The sequence below is a fragment of the Salvia hispanica genome, chromosome 5 (assembly GCF_029641045.1).
Source record: "Salvia hispanica isolate PSC_SH4W2 chromosome 5, Shi_PSC_v1, whole genome shotgun sequence".
Lineage (NCBI taxonomy): Eukaryota > Viridiplantae > Streptophyta > Magnoliopsida > Lamiales > Lamiaceae > Salvia > Salvia hispanica.
This window is the reverse complement of record NC_142696.1, coordinates 8,468,909-8,480,848: the sequence shown is the minus strand read 5'-3', so window position 1 is coordinate 8,480,848 and position 11,940 is coordinate 8,468,909. Positions and strand designations below refer to the sequence as shown.

Here is an 11,940-nt window from a genome sequence, read left to right as displayed (position 1 = left end):
GTATCAATAATATTTTAATAGCTTGGTTCAATTTATTTTGTAGCTCTAACTTCGATAATGTTCTTATAGAATGGAGTGACCATCACATGCTTCAATAACGCATCTTCCAGAGCTTTAGAATCACACCTAATATTGAAAATTATTAGGGCTCGTCTGGTAGGTTTGTAAATAATTAACAAGGTTTTATGGTTAATGGGTTTTCATGAATTGGTTGATAGATTAGTAAGTTGTTTGGTTCAGCCCAAGTAATTAGATTAGCCCATAACCCACGTTTGGTTGGAACAACGATCCACTGAAACACACAAAATGCTGACTAAAGTACCCCTCTCTCGGATGAACTCCAATTATGGATGTTGTATCCCAAAATCATGGAAATTCAAGCGGTAAACAATGATTATCTTCCCGCCAAGAGTGAAGAGTGTCGATTAGTTGGCTTAAATAGGGTTTACATAACTCAAATTTGTTCAGCGGCTCCTCTAACAAAAAATCTACCCTAGCGATCAAACGACGACCCGCCGTGCATCGGATACAGCTGTGACAAGGTAATTGGTTGCTCTCCGTTGTGTTGTTGTGTATTGCTCCTCCTATTCATAGTAATTGGTTTCCACCTGCCAAGAAACAACTCCAACAATCAAGACATCGTTATTCACAGGAAATGTTCATGCAGCAATGCAACATTTGAAAGTGTGCAAACCTTATTTGCGCTTTTCTCTAGATTTTCGCCTTGTCCCCGAATCAGAGCTAGCAAGATCCTATAGGTTTCTATAGCCTGCTTCGGCTGCTCTTGAGCGATCAGAACGAGGGCTTTCAACCTAAGAAGCTCAAGCTGTTCGATGCTTTCTGTTTCGTCCAATGCAAGATCAACGATGGCTTCTGCATCCACCAGCCTCTGTTCAGCTGATGCAAGCTTCCAGCCTCTTGCAGAGCTGCCAGCGCTCATCTTTGAGTACACCATGGCTTGGTTGAAAGCCGAAGCCAAGTTTCTTTGTACAGCGTTTTCCAACTTGAGTTGGAAGCTGATCTCCGGATCTTCAATCCCATCGCGTAATGTATGGCTGAACGAGTTAACAGAGTCTCTATGTAGAGCTACAAACTACAAACTACAGCCAAAAAAACTAGAGCCCGCACACAGAGGGAGTATCTTCATACAACGAGTGATACGGATGAAAACTCAATCTGAATTCAGTCCAAAAAAATGAGAGCCCACAAAACTCAATCTGAATTCAATCCATTCACAAATGAACATCAAAGGGGTAAAATCAAAGAAAATAGACAATGCACTAAACAGGTCGACCACTATCCGGATTGATTTTTTTCACACAATTCACTTTATTGCAGATGCACACCACATTCATCATCACCAATTCATAATCACTCTATTGCGGAACGAAATCGATTATGCAAGGCAACCAAATCCAAGGGGAATATCTGATAGCTTCAGATGCACAATAATACCAACTCTCCAATCAGAACAGAATTAATTAAGCAAGAACCCCAATTCGAAGTTCAAAAAGTAAAACACCACATCAAAACCTAAAATATGCACAAATCGACACCATTCAACAACAATCGAACAACCGGATCAAAACTCACCCGGAAAACAGTAATCCGATGAACGCCGAACTGAAGTGAGTCGAAGAGGGGGATACGCCTGTGAAGTGCCGAACTCGCCTCGACGGAAATTGAGCCACCAACTGTAAATGAAGGGCAAAAGATGAAACGGTTGATGAATTTGGAGGGCAAAATCGTATAAATGCAGCGTTTTCAGCCAAATCGTGAAATGCCCGTCTCTTATACCTGCTCAAGACTCTGATTGTGTTAGCACGAAGCCACTGATAGTAGTAGATGAAGGTTGGAAACCCGGTTGTTGTGTACCGGGTCGCTGGAAACGTTTAGCGGCTACCATACGACGGTTAATGGGGTGAGGAATGTTGTTTCACGGCGTTTCAGGGGTACCAGACAAGCCCTTGCACTAATGCGAAAAAAGGGAGTCTTGCAAGTATAAATACCCTATTCTACATTAAAAGCTCTCCTGTTGTATGAAGATGGAACTTTGATTTCTCATCCTCGAGAACCGATGAATCAATCTCTTCCCCCTTGGCGAATCTAACATCACCAAGATGGAGAATTGATGCGACAATTCTGAAGATTGAATCCTGTAGAATAATAAAATATAAATTACTGACAGAAAGAGAGTATATGGGACAAAGGAGATCCAAATATGTTAAGATCGTACCTGCTCTTCTTGACCAATTCCAACAACATTCATGACTTTCCTTGTTGCCAAATAATCATGAGCATCATCCACATCATCTAGCACAAAGCAAGTAGTTTGGTTTAGGTAGTGAAATGTCTGCAGATGTCCCAGCTTATACTTCTTAATGTCCAGACAAAAATAATACTCCCTCCGTCCCTAATAATTCATAACCATTTGACCGGGCACGGGTTTTAAGAAATGTAATAGAAAGTGGGTTGAAAAAGTTGGTGACATGTGGGTCCTACTTTTATATATTAGTTTTATAATAAAATGTGAGTGTGAATGAGTTAGTGGAATGTAGGGTCCACTACCAAAAATGGTAAAAGTCAAAGGTGACAAATTTTTAGGGACGGACGAAAAAGGAAATAAGCTTCACATATATGAAAATGCAGAAGTAGACACAATACCAGACAAAAGTGTATTTGATTTATAACTTTCAGGAGTACTTCCCAGAAAGATTACAAAACAGAACTCACTACTCCCTACATTCCCGAGTTAGTGTTCCCGACCATCAAAACTTGTATTCCAAGAAAGTGGGAAATTTTACTACTTTTCCCCTAATTATTATGGGGGATATGAAGAGTTCTGCAAAGTCATAGTATTGAAAAACTGAACAAAGGATAAATTTGGTGCCATTATTTCTGCATATAGTTTTCAAATAAGAGGCTTATTCGGGGACAATACTTTTTAAAAATAGGACACTCATTAGGCAAAGGAAAAAAGTATTTCCTAACCACATTTTCAAGTTGTAAACCTTACCTGTCAAACAGTATACACTTCATTTCCAGAAACACCTTTGACTGTACAAATGTTACCAGTTCAACTAGTCAAACTTTGCTACTCACTAGTTTGAAAGCATTATCATTATAACATATTCTACAAGAGAGACTTTTCAAGAAAATATTTTGAAAGAAAATAAACTATAAATAGTAAGATTATCAGTAATTAAATAGAAAATTAGATGACAAAACCTACCTCAAGAACTTGATGTTCTACTGATCTTCCTTCACCTTCTTTATGGCAACCCCAATAAGCAAGATATTGCATAAGCATCTTAGTAGTTTCAGTCTTACCAGCACCACTTTCTCTGCTTACCAGTATTGAGCTACTTGTCCCCTTATTCATCATTTTTCTAATTTATCTAACAAGACTCGGTAATAACTTTAATTTATTTTTCCTTGAAAAAACCAAGAAGAAGAAGAAGAAGAAGAAGATCGTACTAGACTGCAGTTTGATTACCTTGACAGTGTGTATCAGAAGAAAAGTAGGTTTATTACACTAAATTATGGAAACTTATCTTCTCTGTTCCAGAGCAAACTAATTATTTGTTGGCAAATTGGATCTAAAGAAGACAAGCAATGAGCTATCTATACTATAGTCCTTGACACCATACAAAAGAGGAAAAAGCATCAGCTAAAAAACAATGATGTTTTACCGTCCTTCCATCAGATGTTACGACTTCAACTTCGTCCGCGAGAATCTTTAGCATTTTCCCATCAATCCAAACAACCTCCGGATCCTCAACCCAAATGTGAGAACCTTCATATACTTTGGGTGGGGTGCCCTAGAAAAATTATTGAGTTTCAGCTGAATGTGAGAGCATAAGTTGGATACAAGAAGTTCAACTACGAAGTTTCAGTTAATAGTGATTCCTAAAATTTTACACAAAAAATAAGTTTAACAAGTATTAACATCAGCACCATCATGCTTCCACAATATCTCTATTTCTCCACCAACTTTTCTGTATTTTCATTTATTTAATTTTCCAAATATCCTTAGATGAAATCAAACACACCACTTCTAAAAAAGGATATTACCGGATCTATAAAGAAGATTCAAGAGAACAAAAACGTGATTCAGCAAAGATTTCAGCTAGAGTTTAAAGCACATGCAAAATGCTTCCACAAATTAAAACCATCAACATACCATTTTACTTTAGGAACCGAACCCTGATTAACATTCAATGACCAAAATTCACAAATCCGCGGATATGCAAAATCTGCGGCGATGTCAGAGTTTTTAAATCAATTTTTAATGTTTAGGAGTGAGTAGTGAGAAAGGGTTTATGGAGAAGAGCGACATTTAAACCCTACGATTTGGGAGCCGTTGAATACTTCTTTGGATTGGGAGGTTTTTAGGCGGGGAAGGGGGAGAGGTACTGACCCACCAGTGTCAATGTTTCATTTCTTAATTATTCATTTTAATTTACTAAATTCTCGAAACTATTCCCCTATTCCAATTCCCAAACCATTTATGAGCTCCATTTCGTTAATAAAACAAAATAAAAATGTAATAAAATGATAAAAATATAATAAAATCAAAATTTTAAAAATAGAACCTCTAAGCATTTGATTTTGAATTGATATCTAACAAATTTATATAGACATTGGAATTGTCGCGATGAAATTCTAGCACTGTCAAATTTAAAGGACCCATCAATATTTTACAAAACAATGAGCAATTCATATGTAAGCTTACAAACATTTATTCTGGATTAAAATTATAAAATCATTATATGTTTAGAATTAATTCTCAAGAAGTGAATCTGGACAGATTTGTTTTGCTATGGCCCACAGAAATGAAAATCAATTCCTGCGTTCACCTACAAAGTTATATTTCTGCTATGGAACCTAAGGGCGTGTTCACTTTCTTAGAAATGCTAAGAAATGAACTCAAATCTTCACATTTCCACTGTTCGGTATGCAATATGTATTTCGTTGCGGCCGGCATAATGGGCAAGGGCCCGCACTGTTCACAACAAATGACGTGATTTCATTTCTCGACAAAAGGGTGGTTTTTAATTCTTTGTACCCAGATTTGAACACCAATTTACATCCTTACCCTTCCTCGATGACAGTGAAATTCATCACAAATTTGTTGCATCTCTTGTACCTCTATCGCAGATTCATCAGAACCTCTATCACAAATTCATCACTGAATCACTTTTGGGGTCGAGTCGTTTGCTGAACAATTTGCACATATGAAAATAGAATTGGTGAAGCTATGAAAATTGAGGAATTGGAATTATGATGTTTCAATTAATGAGATTACAGAAAGGGAATGATAATGGCAGCTATTGCGAAAATGCTGGAGATGTTGGGACGACGACGAAGAAATCACCAACGCTCCGACGACTACTAGCTCGGCAAAGGAATTTGGCGGCGCCGGACTTCTATTTGCAATTCCGATTGATTTGGTTGGTGGAAGGGCGGTGGAGGCATTTGACCTGTGTCTGCCGACGGCTGCAAGGAGGTTGCGGAGTTGGGTTTGGTGAGAGTGAGCTCGGCGGCAGAGAGGCGCTCGACGTCGTAGGAGGCGTGAAGAGTGCACCAGAACTGGCTGAGGCGGCGGGTGTGAGCTCGGCGGCAGAGAGGGGCTGCTTTGATTTGGTTGGGGATGAAAGATTACTCCTTCCAATTTTACCAAAACTTGTAGAAGCTTGAAAATTTGATACATTATTGAGGTGATTTTTGTAATTTTACAAATATTTCGCTTGATATCTACTAAGAATGTTGGAAAAAATTTCTAATGCTCGACCATTAAATCGCACATATGGTACACGATGTCGCTCTCCTCGGAATTAACGATACTAGTAATACACACGTAAATATACTCCATTTGTCCTATGAAAATAAAGACCATTGGAATGAAATGGGTATTGTAGAATTGATAAAGTATGAGTAAGATAAAGTATTATTAGTGGAGAATAATCTCATCTCATTAAAGAAAAAAAATTATCAAAAAGGAAGTGGACTATTTTTATAGGATGTACCAAATGGAAAATCTATTTTTGTGGGATAGATGAATTACTATTATTTTTTTTCGAAAAAATTTACAAAAAAATCATACTTTGAAATTTCAAAAATTCCAAAATTTTCAAAATTAGGATTTAACTTGAGAACCTCCATCCTTCAATCACATTACCGCGGTTGTTGCCACTGTAGAAAATTATGAGAAGAAACTTCATCGCAAGCTCAAATTCAGGCTCTAACTTCATGTTCAAAATTCTCTGCAGGTGTGAGATTTTATAGCAGGACATCAAAAGGGGTTTTGCATATTGGATAGAATTTTTAAACCCATAATCTTTCGCAGCCTTTCATCGTCCATATTGGAAAAAAATGTAGATTGGAATCATCGCGATACACAACACAAATGAAATCTTAACATCGTCAAAATTTAATGACTTTGTCAATTTTTGACAAAATATGAATTAATTCATCACTTTTTTGGGAGCCGAAGCTAGCAAACTTAGTGTTCTGAATTAAAATAGCAAAAATGTTCAAATGTTCTGAAAAAAAATGCTCATATGCTTAGACGATCCCATCAAAATTACCAAAGTAACGAAAATTTTAACAATGAGTTATTTTAGTAGATAACCTTCCGATCAAAATTTAAATTACCAAATTTGGGCTCATTTTTAAATTCAATTATCTCATTTTTAAGATGTTATATGTTCATTGATTCATAAAAGCTTGTTGAGTAACATAAGTACTCCCTCCGTCCCATAAAAGTTGAGTCGTATTCCTTTTTAGTCTGTCCCAATAAAATTGAGTCATTTACTTTTTTAACTAAAGACAAAACATCTAATCACTCTTACTTTATTCTATCATTTACTTTACTCTCTCTTTATCTTTCCTACTCTTTTCATCTCTCCTATTTATTTAATATAAATTCTTAATCTCCGTGCCCAAAAGTTTTATCTCAACTTTTATAGGACGGAGGGAGTACTTTTTTTTCTAAAGAGTGAAAAGCCTTATTTATTATTATAGAATAAATTTTAACTAGCTAGGTTCATGTAAATTAAAAACTTGATCAGAATATCTCTTGGAAATAGTATTAGTTCTGGAGTACAGTAACACGATTCTATCAAATAACAATACTAGCCCTTCTCGTACGTTGATCACTACTCCCTCCGTCCGCGAATAGGAGTCTCGTTTTTCTATTTTGGTATGTCCGCAAATAGGAATCCCGATTCACAATTACTGTAAATGGTAAAGAGGCCCCACATTGCACTAACTCATCCACTCATATTCCACTAACTTTCTTCCACCCACTTTTTTTTAACATTTCTTAACCCGTGCCGAAAAGAAATGAGACTCTTATTCGCAGACGGAGAGAGTACTACCCAAGACGACATGATTATTGAGTTACGAAAAGTCTGCACATATTTACAAACAAAGTAGCAAATGACCAACACCTTATGCTCATTGTTATTTATATTGATTAAGAAATAAACAATCAATGATATCTTGTACTTGGTTTTCTCAAGCATGAAGTGCTTATCTCAACGTGATCTTATTCGGTACTATATACCACACTTTAGTGCAATCAACTATCCAAGGTAAGAATAACTTCGGATTCACACAATCAATTGTTCATGATAGATTGTTTGTTGGGGTTATGGTGAACCATGTGTTAGGTTTGGTATACTGAAAAGCATGTTTCGAGCAAGTTTCGCTCGAATAGAATCTTGCTTGTATACATAAAACTCTATAATCCACTTTTAACCCGATTCAGTATTATTCGAGCAGTTCCGCACGAATAGAATCACTATTATTATTACATTGTGTTTGTTTGTGCATTTATAAGGTGTTTTACAAACATTTAAATGCATAAGAAGTAAACAAAGTCTAAGTCTTTTGCTTAGTAGACCGGTTGTGGGTGTCGTCCACTTTAAGGTAACACAGTCAGATCTATGCAATGCTTTGCAAAAGAAAAAGAAGAATTTCACAACCTAGATAGGCTTTGGCTACCTATCGTGAAAGGTTGCAATGTCAGTCCGCATATTTCTAAGCCTTACTGAAATAAGATGACATTGGTGTGGTATAGCACTGAACGGATCTAACAGCAAGACGTGTCTTTATGCTATCTACTGAAAGACTAGGTCTTGATAAAATTCTATTTCTTAATCTACATATGTTAGCATTGAGCATACGGTATTGATTATGCACTACTTTGACTTATCAAATGGTGCGGGTTTTTCGCAACCCAATAATCCTGATATATTGGGTAGTGGTGATTATATCTAGCGGTGCTAGGATTGCTATTATGTTGAAACGTGCGCGAGGTGAGTCTCGTTTGATAATGTCCTCAAGAGGAGCTCGAACAAGGTTTTATTATTCGGAAAACTGGCCAGTTGGAGTTTTATTACTCTATGAATAATAAATAAATGTTTCTTGCTAAGTCCACTCTTGGAATTAATAAGATATTAATTAATTAAGTCCATAGCAGACATTAATTAATTAATGGACATTTATATCTTAAGCGCGGGAAATAAGTAATAAATAATGGAAACCCGGATTACTTGTAATTTCGGATTTGGATGGGGAGAGTTCAATATTACTTCTGTAGTGACTGCTCGTAATATTCCAATATAAGCTTGTATTAAATTGCGGGTTCAATTTAATTAGTAAAAAGCTAATTGGGGGAGCCCATATCCAAAACCTTCCATAGATCCCTGTCTGGGCCCAAAAGGAACTTAATATAAATAGGAGAATAAAGGAGACAGAATTATCACAATTTTCATACTTGAAATTTTCGAAATTTTCGGCCCCCCAGCTGAAGGAGATTTCGATTTCTACTCCTTTTCCCAAAAGGATTTCTTCTGTCTTCTTTATTCGAGTCCTAGTATTTTGATAAGATCAGCCCACCCTGATATCAAGATACAGTTCGGGAACCAGAGAGAAGATCCATGGTCTAGTATTGAAGATCATCGTGGAGAAGGCGCGAACAATCGACGATTCTTTGGAGAATCAAAATCGGTAACCCTAAACCGTAGAATTCATGTTTTAGGATTTATTTTCTATGAGCATGAATTATTTGCGTTCTAGCATGCAATTATCTGTTTAACATGTGAATTGATTAATCGCATAATCGGTCAAATAGATCCGTGTCTGATTTATTTGTTTTGTACAAGTCTTCCGTTGTGCAAGGGGCACCAAACCCCAGCACCATGCACAACGGATAACTTGCATAAAGAAAAAAAAAACAATATACTCCCTCCGTCCAAAAAAAATAGGGAAATTGGTGTATGACATGGGTTTTAATGTAGAATTGGTAAAGTAAGAGAGAAGTGAAAAATGTAAGAGGGAAGGAGAAAAAGTAAGTGAGAAGTAGTGCTAGTGGAATGATGTGTAGGATTATTATTTGTTAAAAACTTTCCACAAATGAATGTGCTCTATTTTTTGTGGACGGCCAAAAATGGTAAATGTGCCCTATTTTTGGTGGATGGAGGGAGTATGATCTAATTGTTCGATTATGGGATTAATCAAATCATATGTTAAACAGTTAATTATATGCTAGAGGGAAAATAATTCATGTATAAAGAACTAAATCCTAAATCATGAATTCTACGGTTTAGAAATACCGAACAAATTCTTTACTGACTTGAAGATTGCTTGCACCTTCTCCACTTGATAATCTTAAGAGCTCACCACAGATCTTTTGACTGTTTCCCAAATTTTAATTTTGATCATATGGTGGGCTAAGCTTATCAAATTGTATAGGTGTTAAATAGAGAGTAGACATGATTCCTACACAAAGTAGGAGGAAAAATTGCCCATGTTGACAAAAAAAAAGACGAATTTTTCATGTTTTTAAGGTATAGATTTGGCTCGTTTTGACTATCTTTCATGCAAAATATTTCTTAAATGTACTCTCTTTGTTCCATAGTAATGAAGACGTTTCTTTTCTGCATGGAGATTAAGAAAATTTGTGTTAGGTGAGTTAAGTAAAGGGAGAATAAAGTGAAAAATGGAAAAGGTGGAGAGATGACTAGAGAAAAAAGTAAGAGAGAGTAAAATACGTGTGGAAAAATATGTTGACTTTTACTAAAAAGGGAAATGACTCTATTACTATGGAACGTACCAAAATGGCAAAATGATTTTATTACTATGGAACAGAGGGAGTAATATTTGTATGATTTGATATTTTGACATGTTTAGTGAGAAATGAGCAAAATAGAATGATTTGATTTGAGAAGATAGATGAAATAAGGGAATTTCAGGGATAAGATTTCACTACTTCAGTATATTCTAAACACATATACTTTACAAAACAATGACTTCAGGGTTATTAAGGCGAGTCACCTAATTACTGTAATTGACCGAACAACGTGGAATACCAGCATTAAGGTTGTCAATCTTAGCTAATAACTCCTAAAAGCACAATTAGACCCTTATAATGCCCCCACTCTTAGGTTTACCTTTTTGGGGATATTAACTATAGTGTTATCAATCTGAATCTAACACATGGATCTTCTTTCGATTCCCCCACATGCCAATAAATCGATAAGATGTGTCACGCCACTTAGCAATATAGGATATAATTGAACAAAGTAAATATAAGTCTTGGATATTAAAAATAGGAATCAAATAAACATGAAGACTAACTTTCTAATCCCCAGAATTTAGCTACTCATGAATGAAGTAACAAAATCCATATAAAGAAATAAAGTATAAAAACTATCTATGATAAAACTCAAGGGTAGAATCTTGATGGTTCTAATCTCCCCTATTTATTCTCTTACTTCAATCTCCAAGTGCAAAATGATCTTTGATTTCTCAAAAGCAATAGCAAGCTGTCGAATTGCGGGTGTAAACTTTTGTTGTGTCGTAAGACTTTGCCAACTGGTGCAGTCAACTAATTCTTGGAAGTACTCGTCAAGAACCACTGATGTATTTGCAATTTCCGCACATACGGAAACAACATGGGAAGTGTTCATCTTCTCACTGTGGATTTGCGGCTTCTTCCCGCTCTCTTTCATACAACGCTTCTGCAAGCAACCGAGTCATTTCCTCCCTTGAGTCAACCATACTTTGAGAAAAAGTATGGAGCCTAAAACATCTCCTATCATATTTAGGATTTGTTTTCCTTGAAATATATTTCCTTGTGATTGATTTATTCCATAGAAGATATTTCCTTATGGAATATGTTTCCTAGGTTTACTAGAATTAGGGCTCTATATTGTGCTTATAAATAGAGGTGCTCCCTCATTGTAAATTTATCCTGAAATTATATAGTGAAATCCTTGGCTTGGCATCGGCCCCAGACGTAGATACACTTTGTATCGAACTGGGTAAATAATTCGTTGTGTTCATTCTCCTTTATATTCGTGATTGCCTGTGTTTATTTCCCAACAACTAGTATCTAGAGCCTAGGTTTAAGAGGCAGAAATCACGATGGGGATTGACGGGATGATTGCTGTAGAGAAGTTCGACGAATCTGATTTTGGATTTTGGAAGATGCAGATTGAGGATTACCTGTACGGTAAAGATATGTCGAAACCTTTAAAAACCAAACCCGAAAAGATAGAACAGGATGAGTGGGACCTGCTGGACAGAAAAGCGATGAGCGCGATTAGCCTATCGTTGTCCAAGGAGGTGGCTTATCACACGACTGCAGCAAAGTCGACGAAGGAGATGATGAAGATCTTGGAGAATATGTATCAGAAACCGTCAACGACAAACAAGGTACATCTGATTAGACGGTTGTTTAATTTTAGAATGCAAGAGGGAAAGAGGTGCAACAACATCTCAACGAGTTCAACATGATTACTTCGCAACTGAACTCGATTGATATAAAATTCGCTGATGAAATTCGTGCCCTAATTTTGCTATCATCCCTACCTGAGAGTTGGGCTGGCACAGTGACAGCAGTTATTGCTGCAGAGACAAACCTGACAG

General features: G+C 36.4%; 1 protein-coding gene across 6 annotated transcripts; it reads right to left on the bottom strand.

The window, feature by feature from the left end:
• Window positions 1–293: 293 nt before the first annotated feature.
• Window positions 294–4,431, bottom strand: LOC125186960 (protein NPGR1-like). 6 transcript variants are annotated; one of them, XM_089058203.1, is made up of 7 exons: window positions 4,184–4,431; window positions 3,233–3,821; window positions 3,017–3,057; window positions 2,237–2,313; window positions 1,798–2,156; window positions 695–1,694; window positions 294–608 (listed from the first exon to the last, which is right to left on the bottom strand). In XM_089058203.1, the coding sequence occupies exons 6-7, from the start codon at window positions 953–955 to the stop codon at window positions 585–587; spliced, it is 285 nt and encodes a 94-aa protein (XP_088914329.1). In that variant the 5' UTR covers window positions 956–1,694; window positions 1,798–2,156; window positions 2,237–2,313; window positions 3,017–3,057; window positions 3,233–3,821; window positions 4,184–4,431; the 3' UTR covers window positions 294–584. The 6 variants fall into 6 exon arrangements, with proteins under 6 accessions (XP_088914329.1, XP_088914330.1, XP_088914331.1 ...); XM_089058204.1 differs by having other exon boundaries at window positions 3,693–3,821; XM_089058205.1 differs by having other exon boundaries at window positions 695–1,217; window positions 1,594–1,694; window positions 2,237–3,821.
• Window positions 4,432–11,940: the final 7,509 nt, after the last annotated feature.

Coding starts and splice junctions, on each gene's coding strand:
- LOC125186960 (XM_089058205.1), bottom strand. CDS start 955: ATGGTGTACTCAAAGATGAGCGCTGGCAGCTCTGCAAGAGGCTGGAAG. Junction 609..694: donor TAGAGAAAAGCGCAAATAAG/GTTTGCACACTT, acceptor GTTTCTTGGCAG/GTGGAAACCAATTACTATGA.